Consider the following 26,190-nt stretch of genomic DNA (forward strand, 5'->3'; position numbering starts at 1 on the left):
CAGTGCAGCTGCCAGGGTGGCGCTTGGAGAAGAGTTCGGGCGGTCGGCTGTGGGCCGTGGGACGCCCGCGGCCAGATGGCGGCTGTTCAGGGCCAGAGGGGCGCCCGAGTTGTATGTAGAGCCCCGTAATCCCCTCCCGGCAGCTTCCTCACGTCCAGTGGGAAGTAGGGCCTCACAGTGTAGGTGGCCTCTTCTGCGGGGGGGCGGGGGTTGAACCCACCTTTCCAGGATAGTTGCGGCACTTTTAAGGAAGGAGCTGTGCGTCGTTCGCTTGCGCTCCCGGCCTCCACGCCTCCGGTTGGTAGCCCGTGGAGCCGGTGACTCGGCCACACCGCCCCGCGCGCAGCGGCGCCTTGACGTTCGGGAAGAACCCCGTGGAGGGACACGGCTCAGCGGAGTCACTTTGAGGGACACAGGGAAATGTCCGATGCTGAGCGAGTCTTCTCAGCAGATGGCTTGATCGGCGGTGCTGGGCTACCCCAGGAGACTGCTGCCACCGCCGTCTGCACTGTTGCTCGGTTCCTGCTCTCCTCCCACGGAAAGAAATCGAGTAAAACCTTCCTTATCTTTGGGATATTTTTCATTGTAGTGTAAAAGTATTCTAAAACTTTTCCTTCAGTAATGTTTATGAAACGCCTCCTTAAGAACAGTGGTTAGGCGCACAGGGCCCCGAATAGCCAGTCTGGAGAGCTGAGTTCGAATTCCAACTCTGCCACTTTTCGCTGTGTGATTCTGGGCGAGCAAGTTAAACTTAACTTCTTCGAACCTCACTTTTCCTCTTCTCGATACTTAGGGTTACCAAGAGTACCAATCTCCGAACTGTGAGCTTCTTGAGAGTGGGGGCCATATCTGTTTTGCTTACTGAGGTTAAGGTGCATCTGTTATTTCATCTGTCACAGAAGGGGCTAAAAGTGGCTATTGAACGCAGTGAATCAGGAATAGGGTTGCTGTAAGGATTTTGTGAGAGAATTCCTCGAAAATGCTTAGCACAATGTCTTGCAAAGAGTAAGCGCTCCACAGATTTAGCTAGCATTTTAAGGCTTCGAGCACTGTCCTAGGACTTGGGGAGAATAGACAGTGAATCAGGCTAAAGCAGAATAAGAAAGAGAGAATGATGCACATAAAATCTGTAATGCTAGGAACCAAATATTAAGATTTTGTTCATAGTCTGTTGCTATAAGATTGATACGAAGTGTTATGAAGCTTAGAGGAGAAAGAAATATCGTTCGGTTGGGGGCATCAAGAAAAGCTTTTTAGAGAAGGAGGCATTTGAGCAAAGTCTGGAAGTGTGGCCCAGGAATTAATAAGAGAAGAGATATTTAAAGTACCTGTTAACTGCTTTTATAATGAATATGGTTGGGGGGTAAGACAGAGTTTGTTTTTCCTTTATTATTTACGTATTTCAAAATCCTGGCTCCATAATTTGGCTGCGTCTGTGTAACTCTGAACAGATTATTTAACCGTTCTCTACCTCAGTTTTGTCATCGTTAAAATGGAATAATAGAATGTTCCTCATAAGGTTGTGAGGATCAAATAAATTAATACAAATAAAGTGCTTTGAATGGTACTTGGCACATAGTAAATGCTCGATAAGTATTAGCTAATACTATTATCTTAATCAGACTTCAGCCTTGTCTCCCCGTATGTTCTCCCTTACCTGATACTACTTGCATACCTCATGTCACTTGGCTTTCTTCGCCAGGATTCTATTACTACCTCCCACCTCCAATTCCATTCCAGCTGAAGCATTACTTTCTTTTTGTCAAGTCAACTTTTTGAAATCTTCTGCTATTTCCAGGTGCAACCTCTGCTTCCATGGATTTTTTTTTTTAATGTTGAGGTACTTATCTTAATCTGATTTAAATTATATGTAGTTATGGTTCATTTTCCCCCAACAGCTTATGAACTCCTTGAAGGTGGAAATTGTTCCTAATTTGTCCCCAAATATCCAGGGCTTGTTACGTAATATGTGTTCAGTAGACATTTGTTGAATTTACTGACTTAATTTTTTATTTAAATAGATCCCTGTTAGGCCAGATTAAAAAAAAAATCTACCTACGTAATTTAATGAATATAATGAATATTCAGTTGTAACTAATTTTCCCAGAATTTAACATTTAGAAATATATGAGAAAGAAGATGCTTAGAATGACACTAAAGCCTAAAGACTGACATGAAATTAAATCTTTGCATTTATTTTTATATTTATAAATATATTTATACATGTCTTTTTTTTATAATTTCAAGGTTTGAACTGTAAACCACAGAGTGATAGAATCCTTTTTCCCTTTTTTAAGATTCGTTGGGAATGATGATGAAACATGACCTACCGTCAGGCCCTTTGTGGATCAAACACAGCCCAAACCAGGTACTTCTTTAAATGGGTTTTGTTTTGTTTTGTTTTGTTTGAGAGAGAGAGAGAGAGAGAGGAAGACCTGAGAGGGTCAGAGGGAGAAGGAAAGAGAATCTTAAGCAGGCTCCGCACTCAGCACAGAACCTGACGTGGGACTTGATCTCATGACCCTGAGATCACGACCTGAGCTAAAATCAAGAGTCCGATGCTTAACTGACTGAACTACCCAGGCGCCCCTAAGCCAGGTACTTCTTAAAGCCACTGATGAGACTTGGAAATGGAACAGCAAATGGAGGGCATAGGATCAGGAATATATCTGATCATCAATGGAAAACCAAACTATTGGTGTCAGTCTTCCATGATTTCTCTCTTCACAAGGGTAGATACATTACAGAGAACACACAGACCTTGTCTAGGTTATATTTTGGGGAATAGATGGGTTGGAGGACATCTTTTTTCCTGAAATCTGAGGAAAGAGATTGGTGCTGTATTTGGGACTTCTTGAGGAGAAAAAAAGAAGTCTAGTGAAGAGCAAATGTAAATTATGTTTCTCCACATGAAGAGGGCAAAAAAGGGTTAAGAACCTATGATGTAAAAGTGGGTATCATGCCAGAGTTAGACAATGATTTATACTGTACATACCAGAGAATGTATAAATCATTTTATTTGACAGGTGGTATTTTTATTTCTTCAGCAGACTTAGGGAGCTTTAGAATCATTACAGCTTTGTAAAGTAGTATTATAGACTGAGTCATTAGATCATTCATTTTGCCTGATTACATCAACTCATTGGGTTTTTGGGGAATGAAAGAAACTCATTATCAAAATTGTCATCTTGATTATATAGATTAAAGAAAATGGATCAAAGTTCTAAGAATTAGCTTTCACAACCTGTTAAAAAATTGGAAGTTAAAAAATTGATTGCAGGGCAGGAATGATTAGGGAAAAGTTTTGTCATTTAAAAAAACTATCAGAGATTAAAGGAATGGTAATTTTGGTAGATATAAATAGTTGGAATCCATGTGGAGTTTTTAAAAAAAGACTTTATTGAATTGAAGTATAATTTACGTTACATTATATTCACCTGTTTTAATTGTACAATTTAATAAATTTTAATAAGTATAGAATTTTGCAAACATCATCACACTCCAGTTTTGGAACATTTTCATTAACTGAAAAAGATTCCTGTGCCTACCATATGCAGTTCGTCTCAGCTCCCGCCTCTAGACCCAGGCAACCACTATTCGGCTTTGCTTGCTGTTTCTATAAATTTGCCTTTTCTAGGCAGTTCAGCTAAATGAATCATACAATACATGACCTTTTTTGTCTGGTTTTCACCAGACAATGTTTTTCACCAGCGTAATGTTTTTCAGGCTCATCCGTATTGTAGCAGGTTATCAGTAATTCACTCCTGCGTATGACTGAATAATATTCCATTATATGAATATACTACGTTTTGTTTATCCATTCACTAGTTGATAGCCCTTTTAATTGTTTCCGCTTGGGGGCTATTATGAATAATGCTATGATGAGAGATTCCAAAGTGGCTGTACCATTTTACATTTCCATAAGTGAGGTACGAAGGTTCCAGTTTTTCCACATCCTCCTCAATACTTATTATTGTTTATCATTTGATTATAGTCATTCTAGTGGGTATGAAGTACTATCTCATTGTGATTTTAATTTGTATTTCCTTAATGACTATTGATATTGAGCACATTTTCTTATAGTTATCAGCCATTCTTATTTCTTCTTTTGTGAAATGTCTATTCACATCTTTTGCCCATTTTTAAATTGGCTTGTTTTTTTATTACCGAGTTATAAGGGTTCTTGTTCTGACCAAGAATTCTTTATCAGCTTTGTGATATGTAAGTATTTTCTCCCAGTCTGTGTCATGTCTTTCATTTTCTTAATGGTGTTTATCGAAACACAAACATCTTGTTGATGAAGTCCATTTTCCAATTTTTTTCTTTTATGGATTGCGCTTTTGGTTGCTAGGCAATCTTTGCCTCACCCAAGGTTGCGTAAGAGGTTTGCCAAATGATCTGTGTACAGGTTGGGGAACACAACATCAAGTCTGCTACGACTTTTATTCTCTGTTGTGTGCAAGGCCTCGCATTCTGGCAATGCATACCTAGGACCCAGGTATACCTTCCAGACCACCCAGGATACATGCATGAGAGTTTATCAAGGTCCACTATGACTAGCTTGTTCCCTGGATCTCATTGTTAAATTGCTGGCTGGTCTGTTGCTTGCCCCAACCAATACTGCAGTCTCAGCCAGCTGTAATGTTGAGTTTTCCCGATTGTTTACCACTTGTTTTCTAAGGTCGCTTATTTCCGACAATACCCTGGGCACCAAATCAAGTCATTGCCTCCAGCAGCAGAACTGCTGGTTTTCATGGCTTGTTCTGCTTTTACAGAACTACCGTGTTAGCGCTGGGGTCAGGACTAGGGAATGGGAATGGTCTCTGATGTCCCAGATGCCCACTTTCCTCACAGAGGTTCAGCAGTTCTATTGTTTATTTATAAAATAAATGCTTTTCAATCCATTGTGTACCTCTGGTCAGTTTCCGCCCCCCCCCCAATTGCTGAAATGCTTTTTTTTTTTTTTTAAGGATTTTATTCATTTATTTGACAGAGATAGAGATAGCCAGAGAGAGAGGGAACACAAGCAGGGGGAGTGGGAGAGGAAGAAGCAGGCTCCCAGCAGAGGAGCCTGATGTGGGGCTCGATCCCATAACGCCGGGATCACGCCCTGAGTCGAAGGCAGACGCTTAACGACTGAGCCACCCAGGCACCCCTGAAATGCTTATTTGGACAATTTTGTATAGTTTTATTGTTCATTTCGACAGATGATTTGGCAACCTCCTTACTCCATCATTCTGTAATTGTCCCTATGTAGAGTTTTAATGTCCTAAAAACTGACACAATATATCCTGACAGATGCAGCAGCTTTTTAAAAGTCAATATTTAGATCTTACTGTTCCCTTCCAATGTTATATCCTTCGTAGCCTTTTAAAATATAATTCTTGACTCTCATAAGTTTACTTTTATATATTTTTTTAGGATGAAATTTATTATTTCTATCAGTATTCCTTTATTTGTTCAGCGGTCATGTATTAAGTCTTTGTTCTATATTGATGTTGGAATGTATTTCCATTTCAGGAAGCTCTCACGAGTCAAGTAGGAAGCCAAATTTCCAGGGTTAGAATTATAACAGTTTTAGGGTAAACTTTACTTATATGCCCTGGCCTGTAGTAAGTTTACCTAATTATAATTATAGGTGTATCTCATTTTAAGAAATAATAGAAATACATTTAAAAATTTAAGAGATAATAGGGTGATTGTATTATTTAAAATATGCTGTTTACACTCAAATATTTGTATTCTTCAGTTTTGAGACTTTTTTTTCAGTCATACACTATCCTCTTCACATTGTGGGGAGATCATAAAATGGTCTACACACAAAGTTTCTGTATTTTTTTTTCCCCTATGAGACCCAATAGTAACTAAGGCAAAGATGTCCTATTTGGGTGGGAGGGAGCGGGTTGGGGGGGATTTTGGAAGTTATGCCTGGTGGCTGTAAAATGTGAAGACGGACACCAAAGTTGAGGTGGCTCACGTTATTATCCGAAGTTACCTGACTATAGGACAAGGTGTGGCAGGTAGAGAGGTATGTCACCTTTCGTATTTGTTCCTTGGGCCAGGGAAATTTTACTCTATTGTGGACGGGGCAAGATTGGGCATAAGGTGAGTGGGGCAGAGGATGCTCTCAGTATGAGAAAGGAGGAAAAGAAGATTGGTGGTTGAGACTGTAGCCAAATAGAGCAAGCAGGCTTGTGGAGGGAGGAGGCACAAAAGGGCTGACTAGGCTTGACACAAGGCAGAAGGTCTCTCCAGCTAATAGTAGGTGTTCTGAGTCAACAGCTAGATCCCCATCATCCTTTTTGCAGTTTAAGAAAGTAAAAGGTGAGGTCAAGGGATGATTTTACTAAATACACTAGTTGGATTTGGGGATCCATTATCTGACACATAGAATGGACAGAGGGAAATGTACTAGAAAATGTTTCACACTAATTGGTTTTAGATGTGGTCCTCTAATGTAATCTTTGACTTAAGTTTTATACTAACATCTCATAAGTCCTAGCTTGGTCTCAGTGCTAGCACTTAGAAAATGAGATGTTAAAATGAAAAGATAATGGATGTGAAATAATTTTGAAAAACACTTTGCTATATAAATGCAAGAAAACATCATTGTATAATGTTAAAATATTAAGAGCTACTGCTTTATTTTATTTTTTAAGATTTTATTTATTTATTCATGAGAGACAGAGAGAGAGAGAGAGAGAGGAGAGCCAGAGGAAGAAGCAGGCTCCCCAAGGAGCAGGGAGCCCAATGCGGGACTCGATCCCAGGACGGCGGGAGGAGTTACTGCTAAATGAAAATTTCTCATATGATAAAGCTTCACGAAAATCGTAATGAAAATTAATGGAAAGATAAGGTTTAATTTCACAAATTTCAACAAGTACATATTGAGTCTATGCTTGCTGAACAGTGAGGCTCATGTATGTTCAAAGTGAAGGACAGAGGTACCACAATTTAAAAATCCTTTTCTGCTTATTGTGTTTATGATGCTAGTTTAAACTCAGTACATTTGCTCTGTAAGAATCTAAAGGAGAAGATCTTTCCCAAAAAAGATGATGGTGTGTTTATCTAGGCCCTCCAAAAGCATTTCCTGCCAGGCAGTGGACATGTAGCCTTGGCACAATTTCAGAAAACTATTTGCTTCTGTTTACCCTTCCAGATACGGCATCTCCTAGGAATTGATATGAGGAATCTCCTTTAGCTCTTTTAAATTTTAGAAGCATACTTTATAGGACTTTAGAGTCTACTCTTTATATTAGCACAATGAAAATTCTTGTCTTTAAATTCTTTAAAAAAAAATGCCTCTGTTTTAGTAATTCACTAGCAGAGACATCAAAGCCTTAAAGTGAGTTAACCCAGTGTAATTAGAATATTCCTTTCCCATAAGATTAATCATGGGATAATTGTTAACATTTTCAAAATCCTTCCTCATTAAGAAACAGAACCCACTGTTGAGTTTCTTCTGAAGAGTATGCTCTACTTAATTTACTTATATTTTTCTTTTTCTTTTCATATACCATTTCAGAAATATTTGGGGACATGAAGTAGATATTATATTTAAAAAATATAGTTGGGGTGCCTGGGTGGCTCCGTTGGTTAAGCGTCTGCCTTTGGCTCAGGTCATGATCCCAGGGTACTGGGATCAAGCCCCGCATCAGGCTCCCTACTATGCAGCTCCCTCTTTCTCTGCCCCTCCCCCTGCTTGTAGTCTCTCTCTCTCTCTCTCTGTCAAATAAGTAAATAAAATCTTTAAAAAAAATAAATTACTCAAAATTTTTATTTCTTTTAGGGAGTAAATTTGTTTTTAATACTTTTAAATATTTTTAATACTTTTAAATGTTTTTAATACTTATTATATAGTTAGGAATACAGGAGCATATTATAACTTTATTGTGATCCCAGAATGCATGTTATTTCAATTAAGTATAAATGTATCCTTGAGGGAATATGATGGCAAATGTGTTAATTTAAAGATGAGAAATTTGAGATACAGAAAGATATAATAACTTGAGGTACCTACTGCAGTTAAATGTGAGCAAGTTTAGGTCCTCTTGTTCTGATCTAAGATCAGAACAAGACCATGGATCAGACCAAGATAACTTCTGAATGGCAAGGATTAGAGCAAGCAACACATCAGAGACAGAGTATAGCAGACTGGCATGCAAACACCAATGGGATGGATAGATAGGGAGTGATAAGCACATATCCAAAGTTCGGAGTCTCAAATTCAAGGTCTGCCATTAGAACTTGTCCTCTTGATACTCTGGACAACATTGGTTTCTCATTTCCCACCCTCCCTTTGTCTCTGTAATTTACAAGTTTTCAGATGTAGTCGGAAGACATGGCCCTGCTTTTACACTACTGATACTGAAGGCTTATGTGCTGAGATGAATGGCTCCCTGCATTAAGAGAATCAAGAGTCAGCAGAGTCCCAGAGTCCAGAGACTTCTGTCTTAGAGGCTGGAGTTATAAGGGCAAAGTGATTCGGCAAAGCTAGGGTCACCACTGGTACCATGCACAAAGAATTATCTTGGTCTTGTGAATTGGTGACATTGATCCCTTCCATGACTTCTTATCTCTGTCTTGAAGCCATGTTGATTCCCCAGACTGCCTGGCCCAGTAACAATCTGATTACTGACCGAGGGCCTCAGCCCAATCCTGTGAATCTACACCACCTTAATTTTTAGGACTTCCAGCTATGTATTTCAGAGGAAGTAAAGAATAGGAAATCCAGAGTTGGGTGAAACAAGCAGGATGACTGAGACGATCCTGTTAGTCAGGAAACTAATATTACTGTCCTCTCAGAAACAGAGCTCATCCTTACCCCCACCGCACTGCCTGTCCCGGAGTAGGTCCTTAACAAGTATTGGTTGAATATTGAATTATTGCAGGGGCCCGTAAGTGATGAAAGTAACTTAATGGGAGAATGAGTAACTCCTGACATAGGCACGGAGCCTGAATGCAGCTTTCAGATGTGAGAAAGATGAAACTGTTCTGCTATATAGAGATGTCCTAGAAATAAACTAAGGCACAAAGAAGTTATTGACATATCCAAGGCTATAGAGCCATCTAGGGCAGCATTAGAAATTAACTGAGTGTCTTCGTTCTTAGATTTATGCTGTGCACACTAAACAAATGGTTTGTAAAGATTCAAAACAGTGCTTAGGCCAGCAAAAAGAGTTTTTTTTTAATTAATATAAAGTTCGAGTAAGTGAAATTTTGAAGATGATAGAATCTAATTGATAACTTCCTTACTCTTTAACCTGTAGATAATCTCTCTTTTAAAAGTGTTCATTATAATAGTGATTATGCAGAGAAGAAGCCTGTGATGAAAATGTGGTATAAAATTGTGTTCTTTGTTCAGCAAGTTAAAACAAGCTGGTCTGTAAGCAATTATTATCTTCATCAAAATTCCTAGCTCTAATGTTTTGGCTTCATTGGCCCAGCACGTATGCCTTCTCAAACAATTGGATGGATTTAAAACACTTATGAGATGTTTGCGCTTATATCTTAACATAGCATCAGTTCAACAGGAAAAAGAAAAAAAAATGTAAGATTTGGCATTAGGGCATAGTTTTAAAAAGAAAATCAAACCCAAACTAAAGTAAACAAAAAGCCCATAACAGTGCTTAAATCCCTGTATACGAATGAACATTCTTTATTCAGCCTTGTAATGCCCTCAAGCAGCTGTGCAGTAGATGGTGTTCAGGAGAATCTTTCTGTCCCTTACTCTTTAATCACTTAACATTTCTGGGAAAAATTACCAGAGAGTTGGCTACCCCTTACTAACATTTTTATATGGGTGATATATTTTAAAGAAATTTCTTTTTTGCCTTTTTTGTTTTATTTTTGGTTATTTCAAGCAACAACAACAAGTATATTCTGTATGCTAAGGAAACTGTTCAGGTGCCTGCTTGGGTAAGCAGATGCTTTAAAAGTGAATTAGCTTTTTAAATTCAGAATTTACATATGTGTAAGTGACTATGAAGAATGTGCCTTTGGATAAGATTGGGAATGTTTGGTTAAGAAATAATCATCTTTTAAGATTAAAAATATCCACAGGTGCATTTTTAAGTTTATGTAATTTTTTCTAGTGGGTTAGGTTTCTGGTCACATTCTTTACTTAGCTAATGATTACATAGTCAAATATTTATACTATATATTCTTTTGAAATTACTGTAGGGGCGCCTGGGTGGCTCAGTGGGTTAAGCATCCAATTCTTGGTTTCAGCTGAGGTCAGGATCTCAGGAATGAGCCCCGAGTAGGGCTCTGTGCTCAGTGGGGAGTCTCCTATTCTTTCTCGCTTCCCCTCTGCCCCACCACCCCACTCCCTCTGCACCTCTGCACTCATGCACTCACTCTCCCTCTCTAAAATGAATAAAATCGGGGCACCTGGGTGGCACAGCGGTTAAGCGTCTGCCTTGGGCTCAGGGCGTGATCCCGGCGTTGTGGGATCGAGCCCCACATCAGGCTCCTCCGCTATAAGCCTGCTTCTTCCTCTCCCACTCCCCCTGCTTTTGTTCCCTCTCTCGCTGGCTGTCTCTATCTCTGTTGAATAAATAAATAAAATCTTTAAAATGAATAAAATCTTTTAAAAAACCCCAGAAATTACTGTAATGCGACAGCTATTTATTGGGTGACTGCCATTTACTAGATGTTGAAGATGGATACACCTTCAAGAGGTGCACATTCTAGCAGAATCAACAGATTGGGTTATGGTGAGCAATACTTGTGAACAGGTGTTATGGGCTGTGAACTGTGCCTTGGGTGTAAAGAGAGGGAGTAATTCATTCTGCCTAGGGTAAGAGAAGGCTTTACTGAAGAGGCGACCTTCTAATGGGGCCTATCAAAAGTGTTAACTTTCTTGACATTTCTGGGGAATGGCAAGTTATTTATGAGATTTGAGCATAGACTGCCTGAAGCCAGTGATAAGATGTAGAGTTTGACAGAAGAGTTAGAAGGAAAAATTTGCAAAATTTCTCATCGGGTAGAAGAAAAAGACAATGAGATGAACAATTAAGAGATCAATTTAGGAGGTCCGACATATGTACAGGAGTCCTAGAAAGGGAAATTAGAGACAATTAGATCGATTTAGGAGGTCCAACATATGTACAGGAGTCCTAGAAAGGGAAATTAGAGACAATTAGATCGATTTAGGAGGTCCAACATATGTATAGGAGTCCTAGAAAGAGAAATTAGAGAAAATTAGGGGAGGAAATTTATAAAAATAAATAAGAAATTTATTGGGACTAAATAAAGGATATGAGCTTCCAGATTAAAAGGGCCTACTAGGTGCCTTAGAACAGTGTTTGAAAAAGTACCTATACCCAGGCACATCATCATGAAGTTTCAGGTAAAAAAAAGATCCTACAAGCTTCCAGAGACCAAAAAAAAAAAAAAAAAAAAAAAAAAAAAAGCATTCTATCTCCCAGCTGCACTATTAGCACGTGTCTACTGGAGCAATGCCTTCTATAATCTGCCTGGGTGGCTCAGTTGGTTGAGCATCCAGCTCTTGGTTTCAGCTCAGGTCATGATCTCAGGGTCGTGTGGTCAAGCCCCAAGGGGGGCTCTGTGCTAAGTGCAGAGTCTGCTTGAGATTCTATCCTTCTCCCTCCTCCTTTCTCCCTCCCCCTGCCAGCACACTTATGTGCTCCTTCTCTCTCTCAAATAAGTATCTTTAAAAAAAAAAACACCATAAAAAAAGGTAAAATCTGAATCAAAAATATTTTTTACCTAGAATTCTTTACCCAGCTAAACTGTCAGTCCAGTGGGAGAATAGTTTGAAATCATTTTCAGTCTTGCAAAGTATCAATTTTTTTTTTTTTTACCTCCTATACACCCCTTTTCAGAAAACTATTGGAGTAGGTACTTACAAAAGGGATTAAAAAAAGGGGCACTTGGGTGGCTTAGTCGGTAAAGTGTCCAACTCTTGATCTCAGCTCAGGTCTTGATCTCAGAGTTGTGAGTTCAAGCCCCACATTGGGCTCCATGCTGGGTGTGGAGCCTACCTGAAAAAAAGGGATAGAAGAAAGAGGAAGACATGAGACACAGGAAACAGAAGATCCAACATAGGAGAAGTTATTCTTCAAAATAAAGAGGGGGGAAGCATAGGAGAGGACATAGGGGAATGTTGAGGGAGTCACACCTTTGCTTTTTCAGCAGTGAAGGCAAGTTGCCTGCTGACAGTAATTAGAAGTTTTGAAAATATACAGACTTGGAACAGTTGCTGTGGGAAGCAAAAAAATCTAAGGGGCGCCTGGGTGGCTCAATCGTTAAGCGTCTGCGTTTGGCTCAGGGCGTGATCCTGGGGTCCTGGGATTGAGCCCCACATCAGGCTCCTCCGCTGGGAGCCTGCTTCTTCCTCTCCTGCTCCCCCTGCTTGTGTTCCCTCTCTCACTGGCTGTCTCTCTCTCTGTCAAATAAATAAAATCTTAAAAAAAAAAAAAAGAATCTAAATGTAAGAATAAGTAAAAAGGATAGTTGAGCAGTAGTCCATATTGGTAGGAGGTTTTTAGTGAAGCCTGTCCATTTCTTTTACACCTTTCAGTGGGGTTTCAGAAATGGTAAATTTTTGTCATTCAACTTCAATGCTGTTTATCAGAGATCATTTTTTCCTGAGATGCTCTGAAGATTTGTTTTTGCAAAACTGAATTTTGGTTGTCAGAAAATCTATTTCTTCACAGTATCAGAATCTGCATGCTAGGGGCACCTGAGTGGCTCAGTTGATTAAGTGTCTGCCTTCAGCTCAGGTCATGATCTCAGGGTCCTGGGATTGAGCCCCCTGTTGGGCTCCCTGCTCTGCAGGGAGTTTGCTTCTCCCTCTTCTGCTGTCTCTCCCCCTGGCTCATGCTCTCTCTCTCTCTCAAATAAATAAGTAAAATCTTAAAAAAAAAAAAAAAAAAAGAATCTGTATGCTGGAAAGCTGAGGCTATTAATAAATCACACACACACATGAAGTTTAGAGTGACAGCTTCCAATGTATCTGTAACCCAGATTTTTTGAGCCCTTAAATCTTGGCTCTTTAAGTCTTGATGACTTGAAAGTTGCTGATGAGTTAGATACGCAGTGAGGAGGAAGGAACTAAAGACAGAATGGAATGCTAGTTTATCCTGCAAGAAAAGAAGAGGAAAGAAAGGAGAATAAGATAGATGTGAGTGCTGGGAAGAGCTTGGCCTTCCAGTCCTTTGACTCTAACGTGTCAGCCATGTTTCCCAGCCTATCAGAGATGCTGGGGTAGGCTACCACTTAGCAATAGAGTAGACGCATACAAACTGTCACCCCCCACTTACTGATGTTTAGATTTTCAGAGTCAGAACTATGACTATACAAATGTTAATGTGAGTAACCTTTTCATAACTGACTATTTTAATAGAAACCCCCTAAGCATTTATCATTCCATTTGTCAAGAAAGTAGTTATTCTATTATACTGTTTATTTGAATCCACTAAGCATGTAACATTGGTCATCTCTGAACTAGTAGACATCTTCCCCTTGACTCCAACCTGTAGTCCAGAATCTCCCATAAAACATTTTTCAATTATAAGTGTCTAGACCCTACCTCTGGAGATTCTGAATCAGAATGGACTATAGCATTGCATTTTTATAAACTCCTCAGATGATTTTTTCCCCCTGAGAACATGTATTTTATTCTTTATAGAAATATAAAGGAATTGGAAGATGACCACAGTTCTCAGGCAATTTCTGATGAGCACCAAGGCTGAAGACTATATTTGTTTCTAACTTACTCTGTGCACTGCCTCTGGAATTATTTTCCTCAAATGCACATCACGTTACTCTTTTCCTCAAAAACATTGCCCTCAGAATAAGATTCAAATTTCTTAATATTGCTTTCCTGACCTTCCTAGATCTGATCCTGTCAGAGTAGGTTTAGCTTTTGCTGCAGTAACAACTCCCTGGCTTAAGACAATAGAAGTCTATTTCTTATTCCTACAACATGTCCAGCATGGGTCAATAGGGAGGCACTGGTTTATTCAATGACCCATTCTGCCCCATTATCTCACATGGCTTTGGAGCTTTGTGGTTGAAGGAGATAGACATGCACATCTCTTATTCTTTTTTTTTTTCTTTTTAAGATAGGCTCCACATCCAACGTGGGGCTTGAACTCACGACCCCAAGAGCAGGAGTTGCATGCTCTACTGACTGAACCAGCCAGGTGCCCCGCTCACTCATTCTTAAGTACTTTGACCTGGAAGTGACATGTGTCATTTCTGCTCACAGCCTATGGCCCTGCCTAACTGCAGGATGAGTGAAACATAAACTTTTGGAGACTAGGAAGAATATAAGTAAGCATTTGTTGTATCTACCACAGACCCATATCTACATATTTTTTTAAAATTTGAGGAGGACTTCATATAACTTCATAAAAATTAACCATTTAAAAATGTACAGTTCAGTGGTATTAATTACATTCACGGTGTTATGTAACCATCACTTCTGTCTAGTTCCAGAACATTTTCATCACCTCCGAAGGAGACACCGTACCCATTTTCCCTCCCTCCATCCCCTGGAAACTTCTTTTTGTCTCTATGGATTACCTATGTTGGATAGTACATATTAATGGAATCATATAATACGTGACATTTTGTGTCTGGCTTCTTTCACTTATATAGTGTTTTCCAAGTTCATCCGTATTGTAGGATGTATCAGTGTTTCATTCCTTTTTGAGGCCAAATAATATTTCGTTACATAAATATACTACATTTGTCTATCAGTTTGTCTGTTGATGGACACTTGGGTTGTTTCTACCTTTTGATTATTGTGAATAGTGCTATGAAAGTTCATGTACAAAATTATTTATTTGGACACCTGTTTTCAATCCTTGCAGTGTATACCTAGGACTGGAATTGTGGGGTCATACAGTAATTGTATGCTTAACTTTTTGAAGAACCGCCAAACTGTTTTCCACCCAATTTGCCTTCTTAGCCTTTGTTACTCTAGTTATATGAGGAGCAGTCATTGTTCTTAAAGTTAGTATTTCATAGCTCAGGCAAGTCCTTTGGTTTTGATTTATCTCCCCTTATTTTCTATTTGTCGAAATAGAAATTCTAACAATTACTTAAGGTCCAGTTCCAACCTTCCTTCCATCAGTTCTTGGTAAGAAACTCTACTACTTCTGCAAATTCCTGTATTTCCTCCTCTTTATCTCTTTTATACCACATATTTTATTCTGACTAGTTGTTTATTCATATCTTCCTCAGTAGATTTTAGATATGCTTATATGATTTACTCTCTTTTATTCCACATGATGTCAAAAACAGGTTTTTGCAGATGTTTAATACATGTTGAGCCATAGCCTTTTTTTTTCTCATTTGCTACGGGTTCACTTTTTTGGAAGTAATATGGAAAATGACTGGAAGGTATCACATTCTCACAATTCTTATTTCAAGGATGCTTTTTGGGCAAAATTCAGTGAACTTAGTGACAAAAGTAAACCATTCTTTTTTTTTTTTTTAAAGATTTTATTTATTTATTTGAGAGAGAGAGAGGGAACACAAGCAGGGGAGCGGGAGAGGGAGAAGCAGACTCCCCGCTGAGCAGGGAGCCTAATGTGGGGCTCGATTCCAGGACCCTGGGATCATGACCTGAGCTGAAGACAGACGCTTAACCAACTGAGCCACCCAGGAGCCCCAAAGGTAAATCATTCTTTAATCTAGGGATATCTGATTAGATCTAAAACCAATACCATTGGAACAAAGATCAAGGACTAGTGTTTCAAATCAGTAAACTTTTAAACTTTAATTTCTCCCAATCAAATATTATCTTCAAGCCCCCGAGAGAAGGAAAAAGGACCATTCAACAAGAGATACAAGTGAGGAGACCTTCTAGCCTTTTGAGCCTCTTCTTGTTTCCAGTCCATCTGAAGAGCAGCCAGCATCTCATCTTATTCTTTATTCTCTCCCAGGTCCAGCCTGCCCAGTATCATCAGTCATGCTATCCTAATATTTGCTTTAAATAATAAGTAGCCAGTATTTGGAATAAAACCCCAAATGGCATTACAGAGCAAAAAATAAATGGACCTAGGTCAGATTGAACCTTTTTGCAAGCTGATTATAGGAAAAGAAACTTGATTTTATCTATTACATCTCTCATGCACTTAGGAAGGGAGGAGTGAAAGGCACTGCATGGTATTCAGGCAAGGAAACAAATTCTACTCCGAACAAGGGGGTAAGTAAAACAGTTTCAGTTAGCCATTTAATACGTTAACTTTTTTTTTTTTAATTGAGAGAGAGAGAGAGAGCGAGAGAGCCCTAGCGCAGTGGGGCTTGATCTCACAACCCTGAGATCATGACCTGAGCTGATAAGAGTCAGATGCTTAATGGACTGAGCCATCCTGGTGCCCCCCCCTTTTTATTAATTTTTTTTTGAGAGGGAGAGAGAAAAAGAGAAAACAAACTAATAACTTTTTTGTAGCTTTATGTTAAAATCCCAATTATAACACTTAAGAAAGTAATAATCAGTGAAATCCAAATGAGATTTACCATCTTGACAAAAATAATGTTTATCTTAAAACATATAGTTCTTAAGATCTTTATTAATAACCTTGTAATTTATGTTCATTATTCCTATCAGGAATACTAAGTTACTTTTCCCCCTTTAGATTCTATGTAGATATAGATAAAATCTTTCTTTTATTGCAAAAGAAAAATTTCAGGTTGTGAGAGAAAATGTTTACTGTCTTTGGAGATTTTCACTGTCAGTCTGGTAACACAGTAACAGAAGGAACTATTCATTGGAGGGTTTGTTTAAGAAAAACATAAAAATGAGGAAGTTATTTACAAACAGATGTGGCATTTTATAACCACATCTGCATGTTAACCAACATTGCTTGCTGAAGCTATTTTGGAGTCTGGAATTGTGCATCGTAATGCTCACAAGCAAACCGAAGGCTGCAGTTCTGCTAACCCTACCCATGGACTGGAGTAGAGCATGAGCCCTTAGCCCTGCTCTAGAGTGGTAGTTCTTGTCCTTTTTGAGATTGCTAACTTCTTTGATAATCTATTACAGGCTATGGACCTCTTCTCCCAAAAATGCATTATGCACATATAAATAATTTTGCATTCCTTTTGAATATCTCTGGAAGAATACACAAGAAACTACAGTGATTACCTGAAGAGAGGGGAATTGGAGGACAAGAGTGGGAAAGAAGACTTCTCTTTCTCTATATTTTCTTTTTTAAAAAAGATTTTATTTATTTGAGAGAGAGAGAGAGCGCACAAATGGGGGGAGGGGCAGGCAGAGGGAGAGGGAGAAGCAGACTCCCCGCTGAGCAAGGAACCCATGTGGGACTTGATCCCAGGACCCTGGGATCATGACCTGAGTTGAAGGTAGGTGCTTAACCGACTGAGCCACCCAGGCACCCTCTATATATTCTTTTATATTGTTTTTCAAGTTTTCAGCCAGGTATACATCTTACATATATATGTATATACTATAATTGTGTGTGTGTGTGTGTGTGTTTAAGTCACAATGTCAAAAAATTTTGCACACAATTTTGGGTTCTGTGCTTCTTATCTCCTACAATTTTAAAAATTAAGTAGCTTTTAATAGAATATACATTTAGTCAATTGTTATGGATTATTTTACTTGATTACAAAAGATAGAAATGTAATCAATAGTTTCAGTAGCCTATAAGTGCCACTATATTTGTATAACAAAACATGCTGATTCCTCAATGATCTGTTTTAAAATCTTTGGTTAGTAGGAATTGTTTTTTTTTGAAAATTCAGTTTAAGGATTTTTTTCTTTCAGAGGTAGGCTATAAAGGCCATTGTGCCTAAAGAAGTTGCTTATTGTAAAGGAAAGAGCTATATTATGTTTCACTTCGTGTATTATCTTGCTTGATTCCTTTTGGGAAGCCTGTGTGAGTGTGTGGTGATAGAGGGGCTTTCCTCCAAGGGAAAATTGGCCTATGTAGAACTGACAAAGATCTTACAATTAATATAGTGTAGTGTTTCTTAACCTTGGAGATTCTAATTCAGTAGGTCTGGGACTAGGGCCAGAATCTGTATTTCTGTAAGCTTCTTCAATGATTCCATAGGGCTCTCAACTTTAGGAACTAGTAGTCTAGTTCATGCCATTTTGCTTTACTGATTGCAAAAACTAGTCACAAGGATTCGTACTACTGATGTTGCATCTATGTGAATGTAAGCCGTATTCACCTTTTGACAGTCTTGGAAAAGAAGAAAGTAAAAAGCCAGAGGGAATGACAAGGTCATCCCTTTGCAGTCATGATAGTTACTTCTGAGTCATGCTGGGCTTCTGGACATTACAGATCAGAGTTGTTTTATGTTGATACTGGCCCTAAGTCTTAAAGCTTATGGAAGAAGTTCAAGGGTAAATATGGGGTGCTTTAGAAATGAGGTTCTATTCAAATGTAGGGGGAATGGAAAGCAGGATTGGATTAAATAGTACCTGTTGAAGTTATGGATTAATAATTAGTAATTAGTTTCTCTAAAAAACATTTTAGGATGATTTCAATCTTTAGCATTTAAGATTTGCTATTTAAAGAAAGCATGCTATTTTTATTTGAAATTTTAAAAGGGGCGCCTGGGTGGCACAGTCGTTAAGCGTCTGCCTTTGGCTCAGGGCGTGATCCCGGCGTTCTGGGATCGAGCCCCACATTGGGCTCTTCAGCTATGAGCCTGCTTCTTCCTCTCCCACTCCCCCTGCTTGTGTTCCCTCTTTTGCTGGCTGTCTCTCTCTGTCAAATAAATAAATAAAATCTTAAAAAAAAAAGAAAGAAATTTTAAAAAAGGAAATGATATGTGGAAAAGCATGCCCTAGAAAACTTTAAGGTCATCTGGGACAACCTTCTTGCCCAGTTGCCTGTTTCAGAGAAACCTGGTTATTTGGATCATGAAGCATAGATAAGCCCCCTATTGCCCCTTTAATTAAGACCACTTATAATATTACAGGCAGAGTACATAGGAGGAAATAACTGCTTCATGAGTACTAGACCTGCAAACCTGAAAGATTTCCTCGAAAATCTTAACCCTTTGTCCCTCAAAGGAAAACAACAACAACAACAACAACAACAACAACAAAACATTCCCAAGCAAAATCTATGAACCAGAAAACCCAAACTACTCACTATGTTTAAGTGCAGGATTTAAAATAGCAAAAGGAAGTAAAGCTCATCTCTGTGATGTCAAGTGCTATTTTGGTATGTAACAAAATAGTCGAATCATAAGTCCCTCAAAGTTAAAATATTAAACAGACTCTAAGCTATAAGATGTGCTGCCAGGCATCTGTATGGAATAGAACCATGTAATCAGAGCATTGTGTTTCTCCAGACAAAGAGAAGCAAAGCTACTGCTTCTAAAGATTAGGAAACTTTCATTAGACTGACAGAAGACAGTACAGAGGAAATGGCTTGGGGGTGGAGGAGATGTATGAGAGAGGATGAAAGGAACAGTATTCATACTATCCAAATTAGAGCCAGGATGTTTATGCTCAAATCTTGTCTTGGCTCTGGGTTGAGGGGACTGAATAATGGGGACATGGGAAAGTGTATCTGTGAGATCCCTAAATTAGGCACTAAATATACCAGATTCCTCCTATAAACGCTTTTTATTTGCAGCAGTTTCTGAACATTTCTGAATATATATTGTGAGTAAAGCCCAAAGCCAGCTAATTCTAATCACCTCTTCCTCTTTTCTGTTGCTAGTATCCTTCCTAAAGCTGTTCTTTCATTCTGTGGTTTACAAGTCACATGCCTCCACAGGATTGTAAACTTATGGGGAGTGCTTTTATTTTATTTTATTTATTTGTTTTTAAAAAGATTTTATTTATTTATTTGAGACAGAGAGACAGATAGTAACAGAGATAGCGAGAGAGAACACAAGCGGGGAGGAGAGGGAGAAGCAGACTCCCCGCTGAGCAGGGAGCCTGACGTGGGGCTCGATCTGATCCCAGGACCCTGGGATCATGACCTGAGCCGAAAGCAGACACCCAACAGACTGAGCCACCCAGGCGTCCCTAGGGAGTGGTTTTATTTACATTTCATTTACTCAAACTTGTACTGAGTAATACAATATGTATTATTGTGCACCTATTTCATGCTGGGCACTGTGCTAGGCTCATATGGTGTAATTATTAGCAAGACAGACCTGGTCACAGGCCTCACAGAGCTTACGTCTCCCTTAGCTTGGTCAAGTGATGTGGATATTAGATTAATGCAAATTACTTAATTAGCACTACTTAAAATAGCATTAAAAACATTTCAGATGTGTCTCTAATAAAATTTTGGCCAGTATTAACTAACACTGACATCAGTGGAGTTAGACTTAAGACAATATTTAGGCTGTACTTAGGAAACTTTTTAAATTTTTAATTTTATTTGTTTTTAAAGTATTTATTTATTGGAGAGACTGTGAAAGAGCACACAAGCAGGGTGAAGGGCAGAAGGAGAAGCAGATTCCCCCCTGAGCAGGGAACCCAATATGGGGCTTGATTCCAGGACCCTGGGATAGTGGCCTGAGCTGAAGGCAGACGCTTAACCGACTGAGACACCCAGGCGCCCTGTATTTAGAAAACTTAAGAAATGTTAGTTTGCTTTCTGAAAGAACAGATCTACTTAAGGTTTTTCTTAAGAATTAAAAAAGTCCTATGCATAATTTGCGATAGCACTGGCCAACAGGAGAGACTATTTGCTTCCTGTTATTGCCCTCATACATTGCCGTTAGCAGGCATAAGAGGCAGCGGCTGCTAGAGGTGAAAACAGTTAGGGTCCTGGCTCTGCCTGAAGAAAACCTCCATGCTTTCTTCTGAGTTGGCTTTCTTTACAGATGTCACTCACTAGAAAAACAGGATTTTGATAGAAATTTTAATAGTTTTGCAAGTGGGAAACTTAAGAACCTCCTTCCAGAGCTTAGGGAGCTGCAGGCGGAATTTGCCTAGAACATTATTATTATTTTTTTAAGATTTTATTTATTTATTTGACGGAGAGAGAGACAGCCAGCGAGAGAGGGAACACAGTCAGGGGGAGTGGGAGAGGAAGAAGCAGGCCACCAGTGGAAGAGCCTGATGTGGGGCTCGATCCCAGAACTCCGGGATCACGCCCTGAGCTGAAGGCAGAGGCTTAACGACTGAGCCACCCAGGCGCCCCCTGCCTAGAACATTATTAAATTCTGTGGCTTGTGTTCCCTAAGGATTCTTATACATGAGTTCTCTTGTTGCTTGTGGAGGACAGAACCACCCTAATTGGAGACTGAAGATTGAAGAAGGCTAAGTCCATCCATATATGCTGGTCTCCTGAAGGGTGCAAGTGCTTCACTGAACTAGAGGAGAAACTTGCTGCTAGATTTTGAATTTGAAGTAAAACTTGTTCTGATTTACCCCGTTTTAGGTTTTCACCTGTATTTTCCAGTGTGCCTCAACAACGGAAGTCTTGGGTTTTCCTAATGGAGAACCAATCCAGCTTACCAAGAAATGATATATTTTTCACACACAGACAACTGTGTCACACTGTATATGAGGCCTTCTGCTAGAAAGGCCAAATATATCTTCTGGCACCACTATTAAAGAGTTAGTACTAGTAATTTATGTTAATATCTTTTTTGAGCAAAGGAACAATAGACTTTATCAGTTTTCTTGCCACTATTTCTATTCTATCATGAACAAATTCAGTTATTTCCAGGATCTATATTAAAATACCCATTATTTTTGATGCTTCTCCTGCAGCGGAGTAAATCCCTTTTTAGGATATGTGACAATTGAATTGGCGTGGGCTTTGACACATGTCTCGGCATTATAGCCTGCTTATGTTCATTCATGCACATTTGCTCCTTCAAATTGTAACTAAGTTTGTAAAAGTCAGTTTTATGCATTACCATATCAAGGTCTATTTATAGTGATTTATGGGATAAGAAATTGGGTTACATGGCTTCCTAACATCCCACCAAGTATGTACGGCTTTGGATTTTAAGTGGTTTGCGTTATTCTTTTCCAAGTGGATTGTCACACAGAGTTAACAATGTCTTTTGGAATTCCACTCATAAATCACAGATTCTTACTGCTAGTATTCCATTGCTTATTTAATGACACCCTATTCTAGTTCTGGGTTTTGCAAGCTAAATGGAGTATTTAAAACAAAATCTCTGCATGCCTTCGCAACTTTTGGTTCAGCTCAGACTCCTTGGAACCCTAGTGCTTTCGGAGTTTCTCGGCCACTGCTGCAGTTCCCAATGCAGCTTCTTGTCATGTCTTTTTGGGTTTTGCAGGGCTCCCCCGGGCCAAGGGCTGGGAGAACGGAAAGAGCTCATCGGTTTGTTTGAAGGCAGGCAAGCTGTACAGGCAGCTTTTCCCAGACTCTCCCAACTCCGGCTTTTCATGCATACCAGCAGAGCCGCTTTTTTCCTCCAGTGATTGAAACCATCTGGACTGCAGGGGGGTCACGTGTGTATGAGAAAATGACATAAAGTTTCAGACCCCCTTGTGCTTTGCTCCAGATCCAGACAATTCTTGTTCGGATGGTGCCGAGGTGAGGGCCGACGAGTTTGAGGGCCGACTCCTCATCCCGTCCCCCACCCCCATTTTCCCGGGCCCAGTAGCTCCCCCCCCCTCCCGCTCCATACTCTCGGCGCGGTTTTCTTGTTCCCTCCAGTGCGTCGGAGCACACCCCTCCACCGGGTTCCACCAGCCCACCCTCTCCGTCTCGGGTGGAGGCACACCTCCTCCACGCCCCCCTCCACTCAAATCCGTGCTCCCTCCCATCTCTCTCTCTCCAGCCCGGCCACAGCCCCGGGCGCGGATGCCCGCCCGACCACCGCCCTCTCTCCCGGAGCGGCTCCTCCTCCGGGCTGCGCGGCTCCAGACGAGCCCCCTTCAGTGCGAGCGCCCAGCCTGGCTGGGGAGCTCAGAGGTAAGTGCGTCCGGCCGCCGCCCCGGCTTTCTCAGCGGGTCTTCCCGCTGGTCTGGGGCGGGGGTGGGGAGGTGGGGAGAGGGAGGGTTGCCCGTGCCCTTACTCCAGGAGGGGCGCCGGTTCCGCTCTGCCGCGCCCTGCCCGCCGCTGCAGCTCCAGCCCTTTCCCCGCTCTTCACCGCTCCTAGCCCGGGCCGAGTTCGAGCTCTGTGAGTATTCGCGCCGGGCGCCCACACTCGCGGGGCCTCTGCGGGCGCAAAGAAGCAGGGCGGAGGGGCAGCTCCGCGGGGCTGGTGGGGACGACCCTCCGGACGGTCGGTCGGAGCGGGCTCTGCTTTCCGGCGGGCTGGGGCCACGCAGTTGGGGGTGGGGAGCGGCGAGACCAGGGTCTGGGGAAGTGCGGTGCGGCGCGCAGAGGACACCGCAGGCAGTCCCGGCGGGCCTGGGAGTGGGCTCGGCTTGCCGCCGGTTCCCTGCCCTCGCCCCAGCTGCACTGCTGTGCCTGTGGAGCCCTTACCTGGAGCTGTGGTAGCTGGTGTGCAGGCTCCTTGAGGGACACACGCAGCACGGAACTCAAACAAAGGAAAATTAACTTTGCACTCTGTCACGTCAACAAATTAAACTGCGACTATTGGTAAACGATGAGCTTTCCTTTTTTGCCCTTGTCCTGAAGTGCACGAAGTATTAAAGATGTGTTTTTAAGTGACTCAAGACTAAGGGAATACACTTTAGCCAATGTTTGTGCTACCTTATCCAAGAATTTAGTAATTTAGTAGAATTCAAGAGACTGAACAGTTTCAAGTGTTTCTAAAGAGATGATTTTCCTGGGATCTTTATATGAATGTCATTTAGACTTACTTGAATATGAATAAAACAACTTCACCTTCTTCACTAAGTGAGAGAATTTGCCTTAATGCTGCCTTAAGTCCAGTTCTTGATTTTATCCCTATGCAGGTGTTTCTGTTGTTTAGACATGAGGGCTTGCGAATGGGAGAGAGGGCATTATCTCCTCTCCAGGACAGTGTTGAGTTATCTCTTACATCCACACACTTGGACTGGCCATCTTGGGATAGGACCACAAGATTAAAACCCAAGTTACTGCATTATTGTTTTTTTTTTTTTCCTTTTCCCTCCGAGGAATATTTTCAGAAGGTGAATCCCTTCACTGATGAGATTTTTCAGAAATGGGTTTCTAAAGAATCAGAAATGGTTTAGGTTCCAGAAAGTTGATCAAAGATAGAGAACAAATTGCTCAGTCTGTCTCTAGTGCTGAATTAAGGACAGCACAAAGCAAGAGCTCAAGAAGAGCCTGTTGAATGCAGGGAGTGAAGTGAAGGCTTCCTGAACTCTGCTGGCTAGTCTGAGCATTTCCCTGTGACTACCTAGATACAAGCTTCCTTTTCATTTATCTGGTAACTCTTACCCTTGGAAAAAAACTCCCCAGTGGGGAAGTTTTGTTCAACTGTATATGGGAAGTGGTATTATCTTCAAAGTATTTTTTATGGAACACTTAGCGATTGGCTGATAATTAGTAAAAACTTTGTTCTTGGGTTTGTGGGCTCATGGGAGAAAGAGGAGGGCACATAAGAGAAGAATAAAAATTTTCAATCCGTTGGCTTAGGATATAAGAATTAATTATAGAAGCTCAGGGGAGAAAAGGATTATGAGCCAGGGTGGCTGCCTAGAAGAGAAGGGATTTCAGTTAGGCCTTAAAGCAAAGTGTGGTGTCTAAAACTGGTGGAGAGCTGCTGGGGGAGCGTTTCCAAGAAGAGAGAAGATAATTTGGATCGAAGCTGGCAAGAAAAGTAATCCTTTCTGAGCATCTCACTCTGTGCCACATGCCATGCTCTCTCTTTCATCCTCTAGTGATGCGAAGTAGGTATTGTTATTCTCGTTTAAAGAGAGGAGATTCAAACAGATGAGTAACCTGCTCAAACTCACACAAGCCGTGAGTGGGAGAGCTGGATTCTCACTCCTGGTTGTCCGCCTCTCAAGCTTGTGCTTCCGCAGCTGCCTTCCACGATGGGTGGTGGGAAGTTCAGTTGAAGCGGACTGTCAGCTTGAATTCTGGCTCAGAAGCTGGGACTTTATCCTATGCACATTCTCTGGCTTTTAAAGATTTTTGAGAAAAGGAGTGACGGGCAAAGCAGTGTTTTTAAGATTAATGTGACATCAGAGTACAGCAATGTGATACGCTTATCACAGGGAAGGTGTAAGACATAGTTCTTAATTCAGGAGGTCAAAAAAAGTGAAGGTAGCACAGATACCTGGGTGTTTAAATTCCTGCCCCATTTAACCATAGCCTCCACTAGCTTGGTTGCCTAGGTAAGAACTCTTTGCACTGACCACAGGGCTGCTGGGGATCTAGAAAAGAGCTGGATCTGACCAGGCAAACGCTGAACCGGAATGCGTATGTGCAACAACACGGCCGGCGGCTTACCCTTTATACTCCCCACATGGGTTGCCATGCTTTGGTGAAAGTTTTTCTTTCTTTTACAACTACCCTGAGACAGAGATCAATGTTGTCATTTGTTTAAGAGCCTTTACTAGGTGGCGAAATTGAGTTTCCAAACCAGGGCCTCGGCCCTAAAGATCTCATTTAAGTTGAGGTGTCCTTATCCCCCATTATTCCCTTTTTTCTTAAAAATGCTGAATTTTAAAATTTGGTACTGTCAAGATAAAAATGAATTGAGAGGACCTTTCTTAATAAAACCAGTTAAAAGAAAATGCACATTTATTTCACTTTTTGTTAAGGCGGAGCAATAGAGGCCTTTGGAGAATTACTGTGTGGGAATTTCCTAATCCTAGGAAGGCCAGGATTTAGAGATGTGCAGAGCTCTTCCTATCCCTCTGCATTTCTTACCAGTTAATTGTGTTGTTTATATACACAGCTAGGGAGCTTACAGGGCCTTGGAATACCCAAGTTTATAGCCAGACCCTTTGATTCTCTGCAGATAATGGGCTCAGGAAGGGCAACAGTGGGTGGAGCCATTTTATTATAATTGTCCCCCACTTTGAATACAATCTAGATGTCAGGTTCTTCCTTGTGCAGCCTCTAGGCCTTTTCCTCTGAACTTGTCAGTGCTCTGATGATTTGGTTTTTAGGCAAGTAATATTGGGTAGTGGGGAGGGGGGTTGGGCAAAAAAAAAGTAGAAAAATTAAGTTTTTCAACTAGAGATTTTTAAAAAAATTAATGTTAGAGTCAACCATAGTTTTTTGTCACATACAAAACGTAAAGCCAAAATATGATCTCAATTCTCTATACCGTATTTACCTTGAGGAGCCTCTAAGTGGAGAGGTTGCCCCA

General features: G+C 40.6%; 1 protein-coding gene across 4 annotated transcripts in view; it reads left to right on the forward strand.

Moving 5' to 3' along the window:
• Positions 1-487: 487 nt before the first annotated feature.
• DENND2B (DENN domain containing 2B) overlaps positions 488-26,190 on the forward strand; it is a 165,164-nt gene continuing 139,461 nt past the window's right edge. Inside the window, exons 1-3 of one of the 4 annotated variants that reach the window (XM_045803850.2) lie at positions 488-1,840; positions 2,298-2,368; positions 22,750-22,883. In XM_045803850.2, coding sequence (XP_045659806.1) covers positions 2,309-2,368; positions 22,750-22,883 — 194 coding nt within the window. In that variant the 5' untranslated portion in view covers positions 488-1,840; positions 2,298-2,308. Of the gene's footprint in view, positions 1,841-2,297; positions 2,369-22,430; positions 22,503-22,747; positions 22,884-22,989; positions 23,092-26,190 lie in introns of those variants that run through there. The other 3 variants (XM_045803856.2, XM_087868054.1, XM_045803855.2) reach the window with 3 other exon arrangements.

This window comes from Ursus americanus, chromosome 16, assembly GCF_024610735.1.
Source record: "Ursus americanus isolate L20-20 chromosome 16, mUrsAme1.1.p, whole genome shotgun sequence".
NCBI lineage: Eukaryota > Metazoa > Chordata > Mammalia > Carnivora > Ursidae > Ursus > Ursus americanus.